A 23,111-nucleotide genomic window follows, 5' to 3' on the forward strand; every position below is an offset into this window, starting at 1 on the left:
TATATACTGTACACCAACCGTTCTAGTTTATTTACCTGACTTATCCCTCAAACCACGAGGAAAAAAAACTATACTACCAGATTGAAAGACACGCAAAGTCCCTGGCGTGCCCGATTCAAATCACAAAGTATAATTTATTGCATTTTCTCCCCACTTTATTTATCCCCTAAGTAGTAAACACGGTTTTCATTTCAGGGGGTTTGTTGTGCTCCCCTCCTAGCAGACAATCACGGCCCACTTGAGGCAATTGTTCAGCCTCTTCCCTTCCATTTTCCCATTACTGCAAGTAAGTACTGTTGGGACTCTTTAATAGCTCGACTGCAGCCCATATCAATAACAGATGAGGTTTAATCGTCCAACACAAAAATTATTTAGGCTCGGTAAGGACATTCAATGTCATTTGCATAATGGCATTTCTATCCCGCGCACCTAACCTGTCGTGCATAAACAAGGCCCGGAGACCATAAATAACAATAAATCCCGACGCCTGCGCGCCTCTTGCTGTAATAGGAGCCGCTCTTCCTAGAAATAATTTCAGTGTGAAATGGGCAGTGTCATTTTAAAGACATGTGGCACGCCGCGATCCAGTAAATCTCTCTCGAGTGCGCGCGCCGCGAGCAGCTTGGCGATAAAGCTGAAACCCTGGGTACAAAACCAGGCTGGAGTGAGGTAATCAGGGAGATGGGCCCCTCTGGCTCGCGGGGTCCGGTGTGAAGAGGGGCAGAAAACAGAAACACGAGATTACGTCACTGCTTTGTGTATATGGTTCAAAATCTCCCACGCACTCATTGGCAGCCGAGAGCGGGTATATGCGTGTATATATATGCTGTGACGAAAAGCATGGGGTAGGTTGTGTTTTATAGAGGCCATCAGTGAATGATGTCATTATAGCTTTTACAACCCAAGCAGACGTCATCTAAGGCCCGGGTACTCCAGAACGCCTGTTGGTTATCCTGTAAGATTGGTTGCAAGGACACATTGTTTAGTAATCATTAGATGGCTAATTTAAAAGGGAATCCATATACTTGGGGATAGAGTTGTCCACTGTGTAATGGGAAAAACAAGAACATTCAGAGGCCGATTCCTCCATGTACATACGCCTCATCAGTCTTTGTCTGCAATACAATGCAAACATTTAAAAACATAAGAGCTGTATGTATTACTTAACTGTTATGTTAGGGATTTCGTGGTGCGCCTAAATACCTAAAAGGTGTCCTAGCACAGAGGAAGTGAATCAATAACTTCAAACCAAGGTGAGACCCAACCAAAAAGGCACATCTGACTACCATAGTATCCACACATTTACAAGAGTAGAAAGGCCTATATGTCCTTTCTAAAAAAGAGGGAGATAAGAGATTCTCCTGTGTGTGGGAGGCATATTATGCCAGAATTTTGGGGCGACTTTAGAAAAAGCCCTGCACTTAGACCAGACATGACTAAATCTGGGACAGGGAGAACCAACCCATCCTGGGAGCTTAACGCGCGCACGTAAATGCAAAATGTCTTTCTCCAGTAGGTTGAACCGAAATGATGGATGGCCCTAAACCCTTTGAAGAGGGACTTGAATGCAATCCACTTTGCTACAGGGAGCCAATGCAGCGAGTCTAAAGCACAGGAGGCGGCGGAAGACCTAGGCCATCCAAATGCTAATTTTGCAGCGGCGTTTTGGATGTGCTGAAGCTTCTTCAGCACACCCACAGGGGTAACTGTCTATTGCAATGCATAAAAGTTGTTTTAGGGAGCAGTTTCATATTTTAGATGATGGGCCAATCTACAACCATTCAGATCAATAAAACAATAGACAAATTTGAAACAGAATGTTGTATTTCTATACATTAAATACTGTTTTGTGTCCCTTCACAGTTTTGAGCATTGCACAAGTACCAGAGTAGGAAACCAAAATATGACGTCATCATCTTCTGGACAGTCCAAAATAGAGGAATGTGAAGGTCGAGAATGGACGGATAAAGATGATGCTTACCTGGTAAGGCTCCTAACTGCTGCAATTTCTTCACTTTTTCCAACCTCGGACTACTTTTATTGTTCTCTGTAAAGTCAGGATAAACGTGGCCTACTTTCTGATGGTTTCAAAGCCAAAGCCTGTCTTCGCCAAAGTGTGGGGAAGCACAAGGTTCTGCTCCTTATGCAGAGCTCTCCTACCCATGCCTTATGGAGGGAATCCGTGAAACCTGCAGTGAGTGTAGACACTAATCAAGGATGTTTCAACGGTCAAGTGGAGAGAGAACGTATCGCTGTGACCTGTGTCTTTCTCCTACACTAGCTAGCTTGGAGGTAATAATGGCTGTCTTGAAATGGGCACTCATATCCTGGCATAAGTTCATTGCTGTTGTTCATGTATTTACAACCATCACAACTTGAGGATGTGCTATTTTTGTATAACTTTCACTGCTGAATGCTGAATGTCTACGTTTATCTCACATTTCCTGGACAGGTGTCGTACAATTTACAGAAAAAAGAGAGTCCCTTAGTAAATTTGCATACTTTGTAAAGAGATTTAGCTGAAGAATCAATCAGCCTACAGTGTTATGCTCATCTTGAAAAAAGTCACATGCCACATTAGGAAAAAAAACAGTCCCTTCTCCTTCATGAAATGTGATGCAATATGTCCCCAAAAAGCTTTTAAGTTTGTCTTAATGTATGTCAATTGTTTGTGAGTTACATCACCAGGTAGCCCAGGGAGACCTACCTTCAGAAGACATCTCTAGGGCAGCTAGGCAGTCATAATCCTCCAACTAATGAATTGGTAATTATTATATTTTGGGGTACATTTTATGTATTGAACTTTTTAAAGATACAAATACAGTACCACATCATTAGTCATGCTGCTTGGAGATACAGTTGAAGAAGATATCCATGAACGTTTACACATTACACTTATAGTTGACCACCAGCAATATCACATTTATTTCCTGTAACAGCTCAGCGTGAAAGTAGAATAGCAAAGACAAAGGCCGGACACACAACCTACAAAAATAAGAGAGTGGAAAGAATTGTCTCAACACTGCGACTGCATCTATACAGAGTTAGTGATTTCAGTTGGTGGCGATGCCCACATATGTCCGGGTTAATCCCATTTTGTGCAATACAAACAGTATATATATATCAGAAATGTGTAAGCTTCAACCGATAGTTGAGGGACAGCATTTCTAATTGGCTACAACAAAAAGTCCATTGCCCATCCGATAGAAGAGAGCTAGATCAGAGTTCCAGGCCTCCCGAGCTCCCGGGAGGAGTATTGGGGAGAAAGTTTGCATCTGATTATAAAGGCGCGTGATCAGTTTATGCGGTGATGCACTAGTAAATATGTATTCCAATGCTGGGAGGGTTTGAGGTGGGACAGGAAAAGTACCATGCAGCGGCCGGCAAACAATGCATATTTGATAATATAATAGTGTTTCCAAGAACGTAGGGATGGGGAAAGCTGTATCCCCAAATTGGGGGGGGGGGGGGGGGGGGGGCGGTGGTCAGCAGAATATATATCCGAAAATGCTCTTAGGCCACTTTCATTTGCGTACTTAGTCACACCTTTATCTTGTAACTGTGGAATTGTGGGGTTATTGGCAATAGAAACAGAAGAGGCATATAGAATAGAAAGGCCTGCATGCCTCGAAAGCCGATCCCATGCCCACCGCATGCACTCCACAGTATTGATTTCCGTCTTGGGTGCCTTTTAAGGCAGGAACAGTGCTGTTGTGAGCTTGTGCGAATAAAGCAGAAAGTTGCATGTCGGGTGCACCCAGACAGCCCTGCGATTGTGGCCATGTTAAAAGTCCTTAAGAGGCCCGAGGCTGTCTGCCCGCCCATATCCGTGATATCAAGTTTGATCTTAGGCGCTTAAAGAACTGTGTGGTGAGAGGGAGAGGAAAGTTTATAAAGAGGTAAAGGAACTTGGGGAGCAAAATCATTTATGCAATAGCAATGCAGCCTGCTATAGGCAGTGGGGGTTTGGACCATGCCAGGATTCAGTCCTCCAGCCAATCCATTGTGCAGCCATAATTGACCTCCTACAGGTCCTCTGGATCTCTGCTGAGCCATATTCCCAGGTATTTGATTCAATCTGTCACCCGTTTCAATGGGTATTGTGTGTGAAAAGGCACTGTACCGTCTGTTAGTGGGAAGGGAACAGACTTGGACCAGTTTATTTGAATACTGGAGTATCTTCCAAATCTGGCAACCTCACAAGTCAATAAGTCCAAATTGTTCTGGGGATTGCATACATATAGGGTAGTGTCATCTGCGTATAGGGAGATTACCTAACCCCTGGATGTAAAGCCTATCGCCCAATTCAAGTGATGTTGATGGAGTCTAGCTGCCAAAGGTTCCATGGCAATGGCGAACAAGAGTGGGGATAGTGGGCACCCTTGGTAAGTGAAATAGAGAATGACTCAGATTCATTTCCATTCAGTCGTACTAGAGCAGTGGGGAGAGTATAGAGAAGCTGGGCTTGTTTGATAATCTGGGAGGTTAGTCCCAAGTAGATAAAGATATGCCCATTCTAAAGAATCAAGTGCCTTGGTGGCAACCAGGAGCGTAGCACTGGCACGATCTGAGGGCAAAGACAGTGCTAAGATTGTGTGAGGTAGATCAGCCGAGAATGAAACCTTATTGGTCCAGTCTCACTAATAGGGGCAGCAAGCGGGTTGCAAGCATTTTGGCATATATCTTGTTATCCACATTTAATAAGCATAGGGGGCGATAGGAGTCTCAGTACTCTGCTGGTATGTCCGTCTTGAGCAGTGTTATATTAACTGGCTTCCTTAATGGGGGGGGTGGGGAAGGAGCCAGTGTTCATGCAGTCTTGATACAACCCCATTAGGTGCGGAACATGGAGTGGGGAGAATTCCTTATAAAATGCTGTTAGGCCATCTAGGCCGGGGGCCTTGTCTCTCGGCGGGCTCATGATTACCTGGGAATTTTCTTCTGGTGTTATGGGTGAGTCTAAGAATTCACGATGGGTGCGGTCTAACCATAAAAGTTGTATAGTGTTCAAATATGTCTTAAAATCATTTGTGCCAAGTATTGGAGTAGCGGTATACAATTGGGCATAGAAAGGGGACATGATGCCCAGAAGCTCTGATGGGGAGGAAATAAATGAATTGGTCTTTATAAACTTTATTTTCTTTAAATTAATTCAGCAAAACATCTTGAACAACTCTTTTAAATATTTGACACATCTGTTTTCAGCTGATATGTATAATGAGGCTATTTTATACATAAAGGAGGAAGTTCATGTGACGCAATTCCGTAGACTCCCTCTGGTGATCCAAGCAAGAGTTTGCAGTCATGGGCAAACAGAAGAGAACAACTAAAGTTGTGGAATTAAGTGAAGGATAATTAATGTAAAAAAATGAGAACACAGACTGTACCAACTCTGTGCAATTTTGTTTCAAATACACTGGAACTTTGGAATATTGTTGATTAGCATGATGGAGCTAGGCAGGGAGGAGTACACATTGCCACATTTCTTTTAATATTTCTCCCAGTTTAGTGCCTCCTATTGAAAAGTTGATGGAGTCCTTCTAAGGGCATAGAGTATAATTGGTTGTTGATTGTAAACAGTGGATGTGTTAGAGGTCTCCATCTTGATTGTTAGCGCTCCCAGGTAAATAAAAGGGAAAACCTGAGTGGGCATATGTGAAATCTTTTCCCCCATGGATTGTCTAATTGAAATATCTGTAAGACACGCCCTTGCACACTGCTCTCCAAATTCTAACAATAGTGTACAATCAATTCGTATTCCAATGGAAGAGTAAGGAAATTGACTTTTACCACTTATAAAGATTGTCCTCTAGATTTTCTGGAGGAACACAAAGACCATCTGGTAATAAGCTTAATCGCAATGTTGTGGCAGATACAAAAATAACAAAATGAAATAGAAGATAGTGAAAATCAACTAAATGTTTAAGACGCTTAATTGCAACGAAAGATCCGAACTTCTATACAAAATGGAAAAATCCCAGCTAGGCATCTGTTTGTAACAGCAAATTATATTCAGATTTGATGAGTCAGGCCAGTTAGGAGGTCAGATTTACACACTTGTTAAACATTCACTCACGAGAAGGACATTTAAAGGAAGGAAGGAATGAGTGCTGAAAACAAGTCAACTGATGATCACGTTCCCCTGACTTACCACTATTTAGCTTCGATCTGATAGAAAACTTGCAATCCCACAAGTGCAGAATGTAAGGGAAATATTTTAAATGAGGTCCAGCCCTTCAAAGAATTGTGGCATAAAACAGGTCACAAAAGATGACACAGTCAGTAAAAACAGGTGTGATGAAATCCAGGTGGTGGGAAACGTGGATAGGGGTGTAGATTCCCACAGAGAAACAGGAAGAGATTGAATTAATAGTGATGAACCTGAGACAAAATAATGTATTAGAAGAAGGTTTACCCTGTAGTAATACAGTGTACACTACAATTGGCAGATTCCAGCTCTAGAGAACCATAAGTAAAACACTTCAAACCGATATATCCACTGTGATTAGTCCTTTGGATGACATGGGCATGGCGACGGTGGTACTATACAGAGAGAAGTTTGAATCTTATGGACTTAGACAGTTGAATAATACTGACTACTATGTATTGCTTGCCAAATATTTCAAAGGAAAGTTTAACATTGACTTAGATATGTTACCTTAAATTAGTTCGATCAAGAGCTAGGTAAAGATAATTGCAAGACGATGGCATGAATTAATGAATGAATATGAATTTCAAAAAGGTTCTTACCCAGGAGAAGGGTGTCCTGGCCTGCATGAGAAAGAATCAGTGCTACTTCAGACAGATTAGCTTTCAGAAGTCTACGAAAGTTTTATTGATAGCTGTCGCTGCAAAGACTATTTTTAGGTAAAGTATTCCATACATGTGGGTAATCACTGAGAAGACCCTGCTTTCAAGGAGCTAGCTGTGAAATTTTGGAACCTTATGCAAGTATCCTGAGATTGAAGGTAAATGTAAGGAATGTACATAAAGTGTGAATAGAATGGTGATGCATCTTGGCCTGGTCCCACAAAGGGCTCGGTGGCGGAGACATACGGCCCTAAACATACCTCACTTTGAATGGGAGGGAGTACAGATGTGCCAGTATAATGGAGTATCTGCTAAAATCCAGGCTGAGGAAAATCACTACATTCTGGGTGCATTGTTTTCTTGCTATTAAGGAGAAAAGTAGACTAAAATACAAGTGGACAATTGTTTTGCAGAAGTGCGCAGGGAAAGGGAAAAATATATATTTTTTTCACTTGGAGAAAGAAGAAGAAGCAGGATGAGGTGAATTTTAATGTGGTCTTTGTAGGAAAGTTGGGAATCAAACATAATTCCTAAATTGTGTGCCTTAGTAGCTGATGGGAGAGGAGAGTCAAGATCATCCATGCACCAGTTTGAGGACCATGAGTAGGGGTTGTCAAAACTAAACACATCTGTTGTGTTTTATTTAATTTTAGGGAATTGGGAGTGATCCAGCACACCACTATCCTGAGGCAGGCCATAAATTGTTCTTAAGAAGAGGAAATATCCCCCTCTTGTGAGATGATCAATTGGGTTTTGTTGGCATGGGCATAAAATTGGATGTTAAGTTATCGAATTAGAACAGGCAGCGGACCTTCATAGATGCTGGATAGCGTGGTGCTCAGTAGAGACTCATAGAATGCCACAGTGAAGTCTCTTAAAGGTTGAGTGAAAAGGTGGCAGAGACACATCCTGAAAGTGGTCTCCAAAAAGAGGAGATTCATCAACACAGTCTTAGTCACTCCAGTGAAAGAGAGGAGGTCATATTGAAACAATTGTGAGGCAGTTTTGAAACATCCAAGAGAATCAGTGAATCCTCGCCTGCAGCATCAAGTGTGAAGCGGAAATAAGTTGCAGCTGAGACTAATTTGGTATCAGTAATAAAAAAAAAGGTAAAAACACAGATTGTTGACTGTACAAAAACCCTGAAGTCTCAATACAATAAGTTAGCTGTTGATTTACTAAGCTTTTGGGGATCTTGTATACATACGGAAGATGTGAAATAAGTCTGTAATATGGAATCGGACATGGGCTTTTTTCTGATTAGCTTGAGCTAATCCTAATTCTAGCAAGTTGTTAAGTTAAGTAGATTGTTATACACATTGGACAGGTGTCTAGAGAGGATCCTGAAGAAATACAATTAATCTTCATTGGGACAGCGTTAGGGATGCAGATTGAAAGGGGAAAGTGTAAGGATGGAATTGTTGCCCCTGGTTGTTGACTAAGAGGACGGAAACTGATCAGAGATCAAGGAGTAAGAATTAAACATTTTTTCAATTGTAGAGTGAGAGAAGTTGAAGAGTTTTGAACAGAGATCTTAAAAGGGAGTCATATTAGCTTTGAAGACATCGGGGTGGTTGAAGCTCTAATTAATACAGAAAATGTACCTAGTTGGGTTGGTGGCCAATTCATCTTAGAAACAGGCATCAGGGTGAAGCATACAAATAAATTGAGAGCTGAAATGCTAGTATCCCATCCATTACCTTGTTATTGTTGCAGTTGATGCCGTAAGTGCAACAAGTATGCCCAGATGTGGGTTCCGTGCTCACTCTGCCACTAGAACCAAGCCATGCCCAACTGATGAGCCCTAATAAGGGAAAATACTCTTGGGTTGCTTGTGTTTCGCTTCAGGGAGGACCTGGCCTGGCAGTCCGGCTGGACTGTTCGTATTGGAGCAGCATCAACTGCCAGTGGCTGCGATTAATTTAAGCAATCCATTCATCATCTTTGTTGAAATTATATGTTTATCACTAAGTGCCACTGGACCATGGACATATGCTGGCTTCTTCTGACTTTCATTTTTGATGTTGGTCTATGTGTAAAGATGACAATTCGATTTTTCCTGCTGTTGCTGGTATTTCAAACATAAACGTTTCTATACTTCACTGACATTTTAATAGAAGTTCTGTCATCACTTCCCTCCTTTTCACTACTCAAACGACATGTGAATTGTCAAGATTCCTTCGTCTGAGCCTGTTTTTATGCACTTTTAAACATGCATGTCATGTACCATTTTAATAGTCATATAGTTCGCTACAAACAATCATATTTTGAGTTATTCCATTTCTTCTTGATATCTGTCTAGTTGGATGTTATTGCCGTCTAAGTGCAATGTTGAGTTCAGCTTGACCAATGATTATGAAAAAATATGTGAGCTTCACTACATAATGTAACAAGAGTTAACGGTTGTGTGAAATACAAGTTATAAGTATATCTAAATAACACACATATCCATGCTTTTGAAGATCAAGACTCCAGAACAATTAGAACACTGGAATGTTTAGAGCTCCATTGAAGACAAGGGAGTAGCTCAGGGCCGGACTGGCCGTAGCAGACACCGGGCGTTTCCTCGGTGGGCCGCCAGGGTTGGGGCCGGTTTTGGACCCCTGGGGTGCATTTTTGTTACTGGGGCCGGTTTTGCAGCATAGTTGCAATATCAGCCCCTGGTAACAAAAGCAGAGTGGTGAGACTGGGGTTGTGAAAGCTACCCCACTCCCTTCCCCGGGCTGGCAGAACTGTTTACCTGGGCCGGTTTTGGTTACCAGTTCGGCCCTAGAGTAGCTCTGGGCTTATAATGGCTGGTAGAAGATTGGTGCTTCAACATTTCAATGTTTTTCCCTATTTAGTTTAGAACATTCTATCCTCAGTAAGTGGAATATTCTAATACCAAAAAGAGGGCCCCTGGATATAGCTAATACAAAGTAGGAAAATCAGGGGAGGAAAGGAAATGCAACAGAAAAATAAGTTTCCTACATATACACGTTATTGGTTGGCGGAATCTCTCACAATGTCACAAAGGCTCACTTAGAGTCCCAAAGGAGCTAAGAAACATCTATATGTAGGAAGCTTATCTTTCTGTTGCATTGCAGAATGTTCTAATAATCTTATAGTCCTTCTGCCTCTGGCTTTACCGGTTGTTAAAGGCCCTCTCCCTTATTATAGGCCCAAGCCGCATAACAACCGGTAAAGCCCTCGGTTGCGGGCTATAAGGATTTATAAAACACTGAAATCACAATGATATCCAGAACCTGAATTTTAGGGAGAGGAGGGTGGTATCTCGTTTGGAGAGAAGGAATCTTTGCTAACTACAAAGAAACAGAAGTTCTAAATTTAAGGATGAGAAAGTTTGGTTAATTGACACCAAGAGAACTCAAGCATCAAACCTCAAATATGTTGTGAAAGAGCACGAGCAAATATTAACAGCTGCTATAGAGGTAAGATGAAGTCTGGGAGTACAGGTGTGAATCTAATTTAGCACCCAAGCTACTTGGAGTTAACATAATAAGTTAAAACGTGTCTATAAATGAGGAAAATTTAATGTATGCAAATGTGATGCTCACAGACAGACCAACATTGCAGTGGAATAAATAGGAAAACATACAGATTGTGTAGTTTTTATTAATGGTGAGATAAAATTTACTGCACACATCACCTCATGTAATTGTAAATTTCCATAATTGTGAAGCGCAGTGGGAGCCATAGGGGAAAAAGAGGTCGGAGGAGAACATATATGCAATTAATTCCGGTAACATGAAATATACAACCCCGAAACACTCCAATAAAACAGGTCAAGAATTAATTTTTCTTGGGTTGCACACACTGGATTATAAATAAGGGGATAACACAGCCCAGATAGTGTGATAGATTGAAGCAACATCGGTCCTAGATGCTTGATGGGTAATGCAGTAGGTTTCATCCCTGGTGACCTGGAATCTAGTAAAATGTTACAGAAATCCCAACACTCAAAATTTCACATCCGAAAATGAAAAGCAGTCCCTCCCAAATGAACAGTGGTGATTTAGGGGAGAACGGATCATTTTCCAAATTCTCAGTGTACATTTAACAAAGCAAGAGATTGCCGAGTGGTCGGGGGAGGAGAGACATTTCCGGTGCAAACGGTTCCAAAAGCCGAAGTTCAGCACAAGGAGGCTAGTAATGCTGGCGCTAAACTAGCACCCAAAGCAACACCCAGAGACCTACATAACTAAGCAGCCATCATCCAAAACTGGGCACTCACAGATATGATTATAAACTAACCGGGCACCCACAGGACTGAGAGCACACCTTGGACCCACAGACTCACCAGCAGCACTGAGCAACAGGATTTAGTCCAACTGTATCATATGTGCGTGAAATGTGAAAACTGCAGTGGCTGGTCCAGTGAATAGCACTTAGATGCAACCCGGACCAGACTCAGGGTACCTTGGTGCCGCTACTGATTGATCTCCTTAGAGTTCTCCTCCGTGTACGATGATCCAACACGAACTACTCACATGTGTTTCGGATATTAGCAAAAGGTTGAAATAGAGGCTTGCAGAAAATACGTACTAGAATCCCATACTCAGCGGAACTACCTCTGGAGTTTCTGCAGGTACTTCCACATGGGGGTAGCTAGCGTGGACTAGATCAGTGGAAAGAAGCGGGGGCGAAGAAGCTAGGTGACCTCTTTAGGGTCTCAGGGCTACTCTTGTTTGTGGACTTCATAGCGGAGTTTGACCTGCCCCAGGGGCATTTCCTGTTGCACAGAGCACTTATGGCAGCGATATGAAAACACTGGGGTGGGGAGCTACCGAGCCTAGAACATCTCAGAGCTGTCAATATATAGCACTCTCAACAGGCGTCATCAAGACAGTCTTCTGCATATAAAGCATTACAAACAGATCAACAGCGGCACCTAGACAAACTATAAACTAGATGGGAGGACAACCTAGTCACTGCTAAAGACTGGGACAACATATTAGATAGAACACCGAAGATTTCTAGAAATGCAAACTTCAAACTCATTAACTATTATGTACTGCATAGATCATAACTGACACCTTAGCGCATAAGCCGCTACTTTCAGATACCTGATGCAGCGTGTCTCAGGTGCATGTAGGAGAGGGCTCACATCCTTCATATGTTCAACAACATCTGTTTTTTTTAAAGGGGTTCTTCGGGTGATCAAGGAGGTCATTGGGAGGGAGGCAGGTCCCACACACCCTGGTTTGGGTGTCGCTCAGCTGAGGGATGCAATGGAAGGGCATTGATTGAAAGTTCTTTGCCATGAGTTTCATCCTCAGGCACACCAATGAACCAGTCAAAGTAAGAGGCGCTATTCCAGACTATGACTGAAGTAGACGTAGCAGTGATTATAATGGTTAAGTCACGATACCCACCTCAGAGGAAACTGTTATCACAATAGCAATTTAATAGTCTGCTGCTGGAGCAAGAGGGCTTTAAGATAAAGGAACAAAATTAGTTCAGGAATATTTCTGGATAATATTGAAACTGCAGGCCCATGATCAAAAAAAGCATTTGCTTTTAATGAAAATAAGTCTTCGTGCTCATGTATCTCGTTAACCTCAACTACAAACCATTCTAATGTACTTATGGAACCATGGGAGAATATTCTGCAATGAACTGCTGAATGGTGATGGAACGTTCTAGATTTTCCCTGAGGTTTCCCCTGTTGAGGCGGTAAAATGTGAAATACATATGAAGGTGTTGTTTGTTCGCATGCCACTTTGCATTTTTAAATGTCTAGCTTAGTTATGCGAGGTGAATTAGTGAATCGAAGAATGAACTTACATTGAAATTGTTTTAGAAGTGCATATTGATTACGGCATCACCGATGAAGGTGTGGGGAGCCTGATTGCCATTCTGAATGCCGCTTCTTTAGGATCAAGTCGACCTACCTTTTCTTCGCTTTGATACAATGTTTCACTGCAGAAATACAAACCGTTCTTGGCGTGCCGGTGATCATTGTTTACTGCGGCCTAACCCTAAGATGGCGTCCACTTAACGAAGTTTAGGGAGTGCTCCACCTTCCCTGTCGGGCTGTGTGGTGGGATCGTTAAATCTAAGCAAGTATTTCCGATACTGTGCCCGATATTCATAATGAATGAGTTATTGCAAACCTGTTCTCAACACAGTGTTTCTCATGAGTGCTGAGCCTGACCTTAAGATGGCGCTTGTGTTTTGAACTTGGCGTGTTTCATGAGTGACATGATCGTCTGTAACTGTTTCATGACTGTCACTTACTATTGCTGATGCCATTCCTGTTAATATTAATTGAGCATTTCATTGTAAGGCTGACTTCGTCACCATGACGATCCTTTTGAGAGCAGTGCCTGTCCCTAAAATGGCGCCCGTGACTCAGATCTTAGCACATTCAAACAGTGATATGGCCCGGAAACGTTGACCGGAGTCTTCATACCCTTCGCACCCGAGTGATCTCCGACCAACTGAGGAATGACAAGTTTCGGAGAGATGGAGGTTTGAGGCGGGAGCGCATTCTTTGATTACCGGGACTGGTGCGGCGGATAGACCTTTGACGATGCCCCCTGGGCGGAAACCTTATATGTTATACTGACTGCGGTGCCCGAGCAACATGGCTTATGCCCAGTGGAGCAGTTTGGGCAGCTAAAGAGGAGATTGGCCTTGGTTTCACCCCCTTGACCGTCACCTACCCAGCCGGACATTGGACTTTGTTTTTCCTCGTCTCTCCGTTGCAATTCTTTTCCCTCCCCCACCTCCTCCCTCCTTGATCCTGTAGCTGCCTCACCTTCCAGCCCTGCCTGACTTTATCTGTTTTTTTTCTTCCCTACTCCCTTGTCTCAATACTCCCCACCCACCCACCCACCCTCATACCCCAAGTGTCTCGTATCTGTTTTATTTTATGACATGGTAACTGATGTAACTCTGTTCAACTGTTCATATGTAAAGCATTCTGATACCTCCGGGTCTTGCCAGTGCTATATAAAACTCTTCAAATAAAATAAATATAATTGTGTGATATTTTATCTTTCCTGTATTTTTGTACAACTTATGACTAATCTAATTTAAAAAACGATCATGTGTAGGAGCAATGTAGGTCCACAGGCTTTCCACGTAGCTTTGTTCCATAGAGGGCAATCATATAATTCAGTCAGTGCTTAGCTTATTAGACTAACTATAAAAGATTGGTATATTGTTGAAAAGAATTTAGTAGCTTCCACTTTATATATAAATCAGGTACCACCCCAAACAGCGGACAATAGCTGATCAAAGGGTTGCGACTACAATTACAGTTGCAAACTATTGATACATTTCATTGCGACCCCTAAATAGAAAGGTGGAGGTGCCCCCTTGAAGCATCCTCCTATTTGGGATTCGTAATTGATCACTACAGCCCTTTTGCCAGTTGTGGAAACATTTTTCCACCGCATACATTGGAAAAGTTTACAAACCTTGTATTATTGATAATGTATGATTTTTGCGTCTTTATGTGGGCATCAGGTTTCATCTCTTTGAAATGAAGACTTTGACATTCAGAATATTCCTTTATATGGCTCTAGCCTCTGTAGGGTGTTTTCTGGAATCAGAGCTGTATGAATTCGAGTCTTTTTAATAATTTGGTTAGTTCGATTAATTTCTATTGTAATACTACATGTTGTTGATTGAAGCTAATAGAAAGCTATTTTTCTCATGGATTTCTCTCGGACCATGACATAGAAGTGTCACAGATCCTCCGGTATGAAGGAGAATATATATCAAATTGACATTTTCTGATTTTCAGTCTAGGTGCTTTTAAGATATCCTTCCCCATCCTTGTGAAATGTATTTTCCTTCTCTTGATGCAACCTCCTTAGGTAAAGAAGATATTGGCTTCATTCATGCCCAGAATACCAATAAACTAAAATAATAGTCAAGGCAATAGGGCAAGGAATAAAAAAAAAATGGGAATACATTAATGACATCATTTTTTGTGTTTCTGCATTTGTTTCTACATATCAGGTAAAAAATACTAATAGTCATCAATTGTATGACACGAGATTCTATCTTGGAAGGACTACTGCTCTTTATCATCATTTTCGAGATTCATATGTAATCTGGTGACCATGTGTTAAAAAAAATAATGCAAAATAAATATTGAAAGAAGGTTCATCAAGTTAAAAATGTGATCTGCTCATACTACGTGGAGCTTTTGAGCACAACTCTGCTGCACATGACACAACATCTCTCTTCTGAACACAAAGCAGTACTTACAAATGGCATTGATGAAATTAAAGGCTAGAGCTGCAGAAAAGCCCTCTGTGCTCATGAACTTACCGAGGTTCGGCTGTGAGGCTCGTGGTGAAGGGCCAGTCGGAAATCGCGCCATTGACTTGCCGAGCCGCCGGAAACGTCAAACTGCTCCAGGCGGGGAAGCCAGCGGACCTGCTGAAACCACAAGGCAACATTCAGAACCAGATCACTCCAGCGTGATCTTGTTCTGAATTGGACATTGATCGTCGTTGTGAGTGTGAGGGTGGTGTTGCTGCAGTGGTTGTGGTGCACATGGCTTCATGTCTTTATGTGAGGCTTGCATTGAATTTGCTTAGTTAGCACAAAAGGTTACACATTGCCCAAAGAAGTTATTTTCTCAAACGCCAAGAACGTTCAACCCCAAAATTAAGATGTCATAAGCAAGCAGACTGCGAAAATCATTTTACCCTGAAACAGAGACACCTTTATCCACCTCCAGTAATGTACCCGGTGACTCACTCAAGAGTTTCTAAGTCTAAATTCCCTGTATAAATCACCCCACATACACGAGAATGCAAATACGTTTCTATTCCTGACTTTAGTTCTCACTGATGCTTTATGTAAATGATGAAAAGAAAATCTAAAATCACCACTCTCTGCTAAAAATGTGAAATTACCCCAAACCTCCTTGAAACTGACAAAAAAGGCCATTAGAGATACATCTTGAGGTGTAAACAGTGGATAAACTACCTGCTAACCTTCCTGCAAAAAGAGTTGTTGGACATTTGTGTGATTCCTGGGGCTAAAGCGTAATGCGAGGCCCTCTGGAGGCTTCTGTTTTTTGTCAGGTGCCAGCAGCAACTGTTTCAAAGTATTAAAAAATCATCGAAAGAGAAAACAAAGCAGCTGGCAGCATTTAAAGGTCGGGCCAAATAAGCTGCTTCATTATTACTGAAGACAGCAATGCTACTTACAGTTACAGATCTATAAATACATTTGCTGAAAGATTGTGGAGTCCTGGAAAACACGAGACCTGAAGCATTATGCCTCCTCTGCTCCTATTGTGAGTGCCCTGATTAAAAAAAAAAAATTCTTGTGCTCTGGGCAGTCTTACAGGACAGGGGAAACTGGTGATAGTATTATTTCTTTTTATCGTGTTGACTCTTGGCGTCTTTTTAATCATGTATTCCTTCCTAATCTTACTGAGTTGGCAGATGTTGAATCTGTTTATTTGGCGTCCTTGTAACAGAAATCATAGATCATCAGAGATATGGCTGGTATTCCTCCATTTTAATGATGCCACGTTTATTAAGCTAGTCACTCTTTGATTAAAATGTTACCTGTTTCCAAGTTCTCCAAGAGTTTTAAATTTAGTTTACACGAAGCAAAATCACTGCACTCAGTGTCATTCACTTTTGCACTTTTGATAATCAGTTAATAGTCTTCCAGCCTAAACTGCTCCGTCCTAGTTCAATCCAGAACTCACAGTTGGTACTAGGGGACTACGGCAAACTTTCAAACCATCATTTTCCAATCTGTTCCCACAGTTCATTGCACTTAACCCTCATTCTCTGCTCATCCCCAAGCATGAGTTGTGGCACGCAACCAATTTAATACAATTCTTGGGTTTCAGAGCAGCGTGCTACTCGCCGAAAAGTGCTCCGATGCCTCGTCAGGGGTAGTAAGCGCTACATAAATGCAATTACAATTACAATTGTGCTGCATGCTGTGATCGTGAAGACTGAACTTGCTGAAGTGTATCCTTGAGGTGGGAATTAAAACATGTCCACTTGGGTTACTTCGGATTTCGCAGACCAAGGTGTGTTGGTAGTTGCCTTCTGATCACAATGAAGTATTTAGTCCTTGCAATCTTCACACTCTGCCCCAATTATCCCACAATTCCCTAAACATAAAAGTAATTTTTATGTTGTAAATGCCTGGGCCAGGAGCATTCCCATGTGTATCTCACGGCATCTTCCCTTATTCTCTAGGACTTCCAACAGATGGCTCCACATACACACACCTAATGCTTTTCTTTACTGTACTGGCCTGCTAAATTTCTCCACTTTCTGGCATCAGTTCACATAACAAACAAGTTATTTGGCTGAACCCTGCAAAGCTCACCAGGTCGTCCTTTTGGCAATCGTTTACCTGCCTCTTGCTACTGCTATGCTCAGAATTAGAACACTGGAATGTTTAGCGCTCCATTGAAGACAATGGAATACTCCGGCTTCTAAAGGCTGATAGAAGCTCAGAGCATCAACATTCAAATGTTGGTTCACAGTTGGTGCTATGAACAAAAGGCCTCACAGAACCTGTGGAGATTTCAACCCTCTCGGACTCTGTGAGGCCTTTGTTTTACAAACTAGAACATTCTGCCCTCTAGGGGATTCGGCTCGGGCCTTTAACGCTGGAGCGAGTCTTTAACGGCCGGTAGAGCCCGCTACATCAGGCTCTAAGGCTATAGGAGACCAGCCAGTTCAATATCATAGTTTTTCTCATCCATTACAAAGCAAAGTGATACCAGATATTTATTGGTACTGCCCTGCAACACATGCTCCAGATTTAAACTAATGTCTATGCCCACCCACCTAGGCAAACTCAAACCTAAGGCATAATTAATCTTGCTTATTTCAGGTATTAAGGCCTTGATTACAATGGGTCTGGTAATTCCAAGCAGAAGGTTGCGTCAAAACTAGAATAACAAATGGAGCAGAAACGGCACCCAACTCTAGTTTACTCCCTCAATTTGCAGCAGAAATAAATTGTTGTAAATTGTGACAGCACTTTGTACAGAATGCAAGTTTGCACATCCGATAGTGGCTGTAATTGCTAACCAATTGCGGGTGGTAACTTGTTCAAGGGTGCACTACCATAATTGGATGCAAATTGCAAGCCGGGCAATTAGTTCACCCTTCAGAAACACAAACTGGCAAGTGCACAATTTGCACCCAATTTCCCCCGCCCATCAGACCCTTGGAGATAGGTGGGCACTTTGCTGTGCCGCTGCACAGCAACCAATACTGTACATGTAGTAGGCGCTCTCCCCACCAGAAAGTTTCAGTGTGATTTTCTGGTGTTTTTCCTTTGATGCATTGTATACCAAAAAAAATCCAATGCCATTAGGTGGGGTACTAACTACTGAGGTTACATGTACGCAGATATACGACTTTTTCAGTTGAAAAAGTGTGAATTATGTAAATAGGAACTTCCTACCATCTGTTCTCCAGGGACGCAGAAGGGTTGAGGGTGAGGCCAGGCGGAGGTGCCTGCTAGCTAAAAACATTGTGCATCAGGAAATGATGACACCTGCTTGGTGCCAACAGTTAGAAATGAGATCATTTTCACTCAAAAGATAGTCTACTTGGCCACAGAGAAAGCTGGGAAATCAGGCTTACAAGTATTAGTGAAAATGCAGCTAAGCAGAATTACCACGGCATGCAGCTTAGCACTGATTACACAATCAATGTTGGACAATTGACTGTGGAGTTGGTCAATTACGCTAAATGTTGATCCTCGTCTGACCTTATTGCCTTAGTCACATGTGAGGATGTAGAAGGAGAAGAGGGGACAATGTGTAGAGTTACTGACTGATTCCGAGGTCAATAATGCTGTTAAGACATAAATGCACCAGCACAGTCATGCTCCACTGAGAGATAGACTGGCAGGAGAGGGCCAGACTGACACATATGAACTGCACTTAGAGCAACTTTACTGACTGTTCTGTTGCCACTTTCCAATCAATGTGTTAAATGTTACTAATGTATTACAGAAGATACGACTTACTGTTTATTATTATTTACATAGCACTGGCCACTAAAGGGTCATTATCACTGAATATGCAGCAATTTCACAAGTGGGGAGATTTTAAGGCAAATTCATACAATATTCTGCAGGTCACTAGCTGAATTAAATCAAAGAAGATCTATTTCACACCAGCTTTAGGGGTCACAGACACAATGAGATGTGCATATAATATAAATCAAAGTGTGTTTTGCACCTAACTAGTTAGCAACTTATTTATTTGACCACACACACGCACGGATATGTTTCATTCAACTTAGCTATGTTAACTGCCTTTGGTATAAGCTACTCTCTTAAGTAAAGTTAGGTATGTTCACTGTGAACACATAAACAAAACACAACCTTTTCTAGAACAAAAAAAGGTAAAAGAAACGTAAGGAATTTTCTATTACCAAGGTGTACTAAAAATATGCTTCTGAATTGCATAAAGTGTCTGTGCTTCAATGCGCTAAGTTGCTTTGTGAGGAGGAAGATGTCATTCCTTTCAGTTAATGTCTTATTCACAAGGCCATGTCTAGGTGAATGCTGTTTAGGATTGGAGAGAGGGTGGGTCTCATGTAACATTTGGACTTTTGGGCCAAACCTTGTCTAGGGATGCTTATAATCCAATCTAGAGATGGCCAGGCCTGGCAGTTGGGGTCCAATTGTTCCTACTGCAACAGGACCAAGTCTCATTTGCATATAGCACTTCTCATTCTTGAGTGGCATAGTAGGTAAAAATAATGGACTAGAACACAGCCCAGAGTAATTACCAGTGTGGCTCTGTTTAATCTAAGCATTTCATCCATCATATGTTTTTCATTGAGAGCAATGCTTAATTTGAGCTGGTGGTTTCTGGTGCTCAGCACTAACATTTAATTGTCAACACAGGTGCTTATGATAGTCTGCCACATGGTGGCGTGTCTGTCTAATTTATAGATGAGCACAACAAAAGTTGTATATTAATTCAATATCCATTAAAAATGGCTTATACTTGCCGCCCAAGCCATTCTGATAGCTTTGGGGACCTGGAATACTCTAAATTGTCACACATATAGGAGTGCGATGCTTCGTAGTTGTGTTAGTTCTGCCATTTGTAGCGCTGGCAGCGGCAATAGGTAGTGTAAGTTGCAGTGGGCTCCTGATTAGGGCCCTGGCACTTAATTATTTTTACAAATTAAGCACCGGTTGAGGGACAGTCTATGTGCGGTGGGGAAGCCCAGTCCTGAGTTCCTTGCTTACCATGCCACTGAACTCAAGCTAAACCTAACCAATAATGCCCAAAAGGCTGATACAGGTCTGGCATTACTTGTGTTTCGGGTTCAGACTGGACTGGTTGTAACGGAGCAGAACCACGTCTGATTAGCATATGTCTCTTTTCTGTTTTGAGTGGCATAGTAAAAAAATATGACTTGAATACGGTCCTGAGAAATTACCAGGGACTCCGAATAATTCAAACCTTTTATTTATTTATTTATAAAGTTTTATATAGATGAACCATGTTTCAGTTTTTCCAACGATTTCATCAATAGCACATAAATAATAAAAATCATAATAATATTAAGAAACAATGATAATAATATATCCTGTTGAAAAAGGGTGGAATGCGATGTGTTGCTGCCAAGAGTGATTTTTCAACCATGAAGAGATGTGGGGATCTTGGAAAGTATGAAATAGGCTGCAAACTCTCTCAGATGGAACGATCTCACCTGGACTAAATCCACCTGAGAGAAAACGGTAACCCTAATCAACATACTTCAATCTAAATATACTGTGCAGAAATCAGTTAGCACCAATAACAGCAGATATGAAGAAATATAGGAATTTAATATTTAGAATAATCAGTAATTATGATTACAAAGTTTAGAACAAGAGATAGCAGTTGCACTTCACATTTTCAATGTCTTACGCAATAATAATTATTTTGGTTCTTTTGTAAAGTGCTAAACCCTTTCTCCCAGCCCAGATGACATCACAGAACGTGACGTCAAACAATTCTTATAAAAAAGAGTATTCATAGACTGAAAAGTAGTCCACAAGGCCTATAACCTGCAATGTAAGCCTCACTATCACCAAATTGCACTTTCGGCGGTCCACCGATGCAGTTTTATTGCCCATGCAGCCAGGGCCAGAATGGCCGTAGCGGGCACCAGGAGTTTTCCTGGTGGGTCGGAAAGGTGAGGGGACCGGTTTTGGACCGGTGAAGGACCTTTTTGATACAGGGGGAAGGCTTTGCAGCAGTGTTGCAATATCAGCCACGAGTACCAAAAGCAGCAGCAGTGTTTTCCACCAGCATTTCCCACCCTTCCACGCGGCTGGCCCGACTCAATTGCCAAGGCTGGTTTGCGTTCCCAGTCTGACCCTGCATGCAGTTGGCTACGGGGGCTTACGTATCCACCGTGTCATCTGAAGTTCTAAAGAACATCGACACCTCGTATGACAAGAGACCAGTGGCCATTCATCGATTTAAACACTCATCGCGATCATCTGCATGTATCTGCAAATTACGCTTTCAGACCAATTTATTTTGTAACAATAAATCGGATAATAGAAGCATCTGTTATTGACAGCACAAATGTGGCGTGAAGTTAATATCATAATTCCATCCATATTTTCAGTCACACTGACTGCGCTGCACTAACATGACATGGTCCACCTTCACATCTTAAAATGTCAAGAAGCCCTCCCAACATGTCATTTGAAGATGTCCAAAAGCCAACTCTCAGATTGTTGTCAATTTCGTAACATAGCAGGTACTTTTCCTAATAGTTTGTAATATTGATGTACTTGTGTTAAGGGCGGCCCATACAAGAAATACAAATATACAAATTGGTAAGGCTTGGCTTGAAAAAATGGAAGTATATTCAGAATAAATACGAAGGTATTATATTTAAAGTTGTAATGGGGAAATGAAACTGATTTAATCGTTCCCAAGGGAAATTTCTGCTCTTAACATCTGAAAATACCGCAATAATATTGCACATTTTTCAGATGCCGTTATGTGGGTACATGCAAAGGCTTTCAGTGGAAGTGAACGGGTCCAAAATTATCACTATGCCTATTTTAAAAAGTGCGCTCGCATGCAGGCTTCCTGTTTTGAACTCTCCCTTTTATTACTGTAAAGACCTCTGGGGGTAGGACAGTAGGCAGACGGCTTTTATCAAATAAACTTTATCTTGGCTGGGTAGCAGTGGTATACAACATGACATTAAATCACAATTAGGTAATGGATGACATGTCTTTCATTGTGTGAGGTGCCTCATTTTTTTTTAACTTTTTCTTTCTTCTGCTGCTGCTTCTTTCTATTCACGCACTCAATAATTTTCCTACAGTGGGTCTAATTAATAGTTGGATGTTACTAAGGCGATTTTACCGCATGGTAAATTTGCAAGCAAATTTGCTGTTACCGTGCAGTAAAATTCCCCCATTACTACGCAATTATAAGTAAAACATCATAGAATGGGGAATTATCATATGGGGCCGTTTTTTTAGCCATAAAAACATAAGGCTTTGCCATTCAATGGTGTTTTTCCACATAGATTTACCAATTGCTCTGAGCAGGTGGAAAATGTATGCAGGTGCGTGTGGCCGGAGCTGAGGGAATGGATTATGGAAGGGTAGAGGAAGATGTTTCCGGGTACGGGGAAGCATTAAATGTTTTTGCCTCTAACAAAAAATGAGACCTGGCTGTTGTTACAGTCCAAGTCTAATGCGATTTTCCCGGCCAGAAAAATCGGATCAGGTTCTTCCACACCTGGCAAATCTGGGTACGGAAAAAACAAACCAGTTATAACCGGACAGATCAACATTCATTAATTCAGACTTATAATCAGGCTTTTTAATCTAAATGTTTTTTATTTTTAAATTCTGAGAAACATTAGCCACCAAATAATCCGTGGCCCCTTCGGCTCCTGGGTTCACAGAGCAGGAGCCGTGCACAAGGGACCAAGGTTAGTTTGTTTCCTAATAACGCTGCATTTCTTCAGGTTTGAAAATGGCAGCATCTAAAGGCAGACTATGTGATGAAGTATTAATTTCTTCAAAGAGTGTCAGCACACGAAACTACCTTAATAATATGTTCATGATGGTGGGCAACCCGAGTTATCAAGTAGTAAAATTGCCAGCGGCCGGATCATGAAACATTTTTCGGTCTCGCCTACGCAACGCGCATGCGCTGCTTAGGAGTGCACCTCTTCAAATCGATTCGCTTTTTCGCCCAAAAACGTGTACGCTTTGCAATGCTTTCAATTGCAACGCGTGCACGTTTGGCATTTGCCTTGCGGGTTTGAGCTTTGGCGACATATGTTTGTAAT

At 41.7% G+C, this 23,111-nt stretch overlaps 1 protein-coding gene across 4 annotated transcripts in view; it reads right to left on the reverse strand.

The window, feature by feature from the left end:
* PAX5 (paired box 5) overlaps positions 1-23,111 on the reverse strand; it is a 547,862-nt gene that overhangs the window by 224,358 nt on the left and 300,393 nt on the right. For 2 of the 4 annotated variants that reach the window (XM_086961679.1, XM_086961675.1), the window contains exon 7: positions 15,100-15,210. The exons of 1 other annotated variant lie outside the window; for it this stretch is intronic. In XM_086961679.1, coding sequence (XP_086817805.1) covers positions 15,100-15,210 — 111 coding nt within the window. The remainder of the gene's footprint in view (positions 1-15,099; positions 15,211-23,111) is intronic. One more of the 4 variants, XM_086961677.1, reaches the window with a different exon arrangement.

Source organism: Lissotriton vulgaris, chromosome 3_1 (genome assembly GCF_964263255.1).
Source record: "Lissotriton vulgaris chromosome 3_1, aLisVul1.2, whole genome shotgun sequence".
In the NCBI taxonomy this organism is placed as follows: domain Eukaryota; kingdom Metazoa; phylum Chordata; class Amphibia; order Caudata; family Salamandridae; genus Lissotriton; species Lissotriton vulgaris.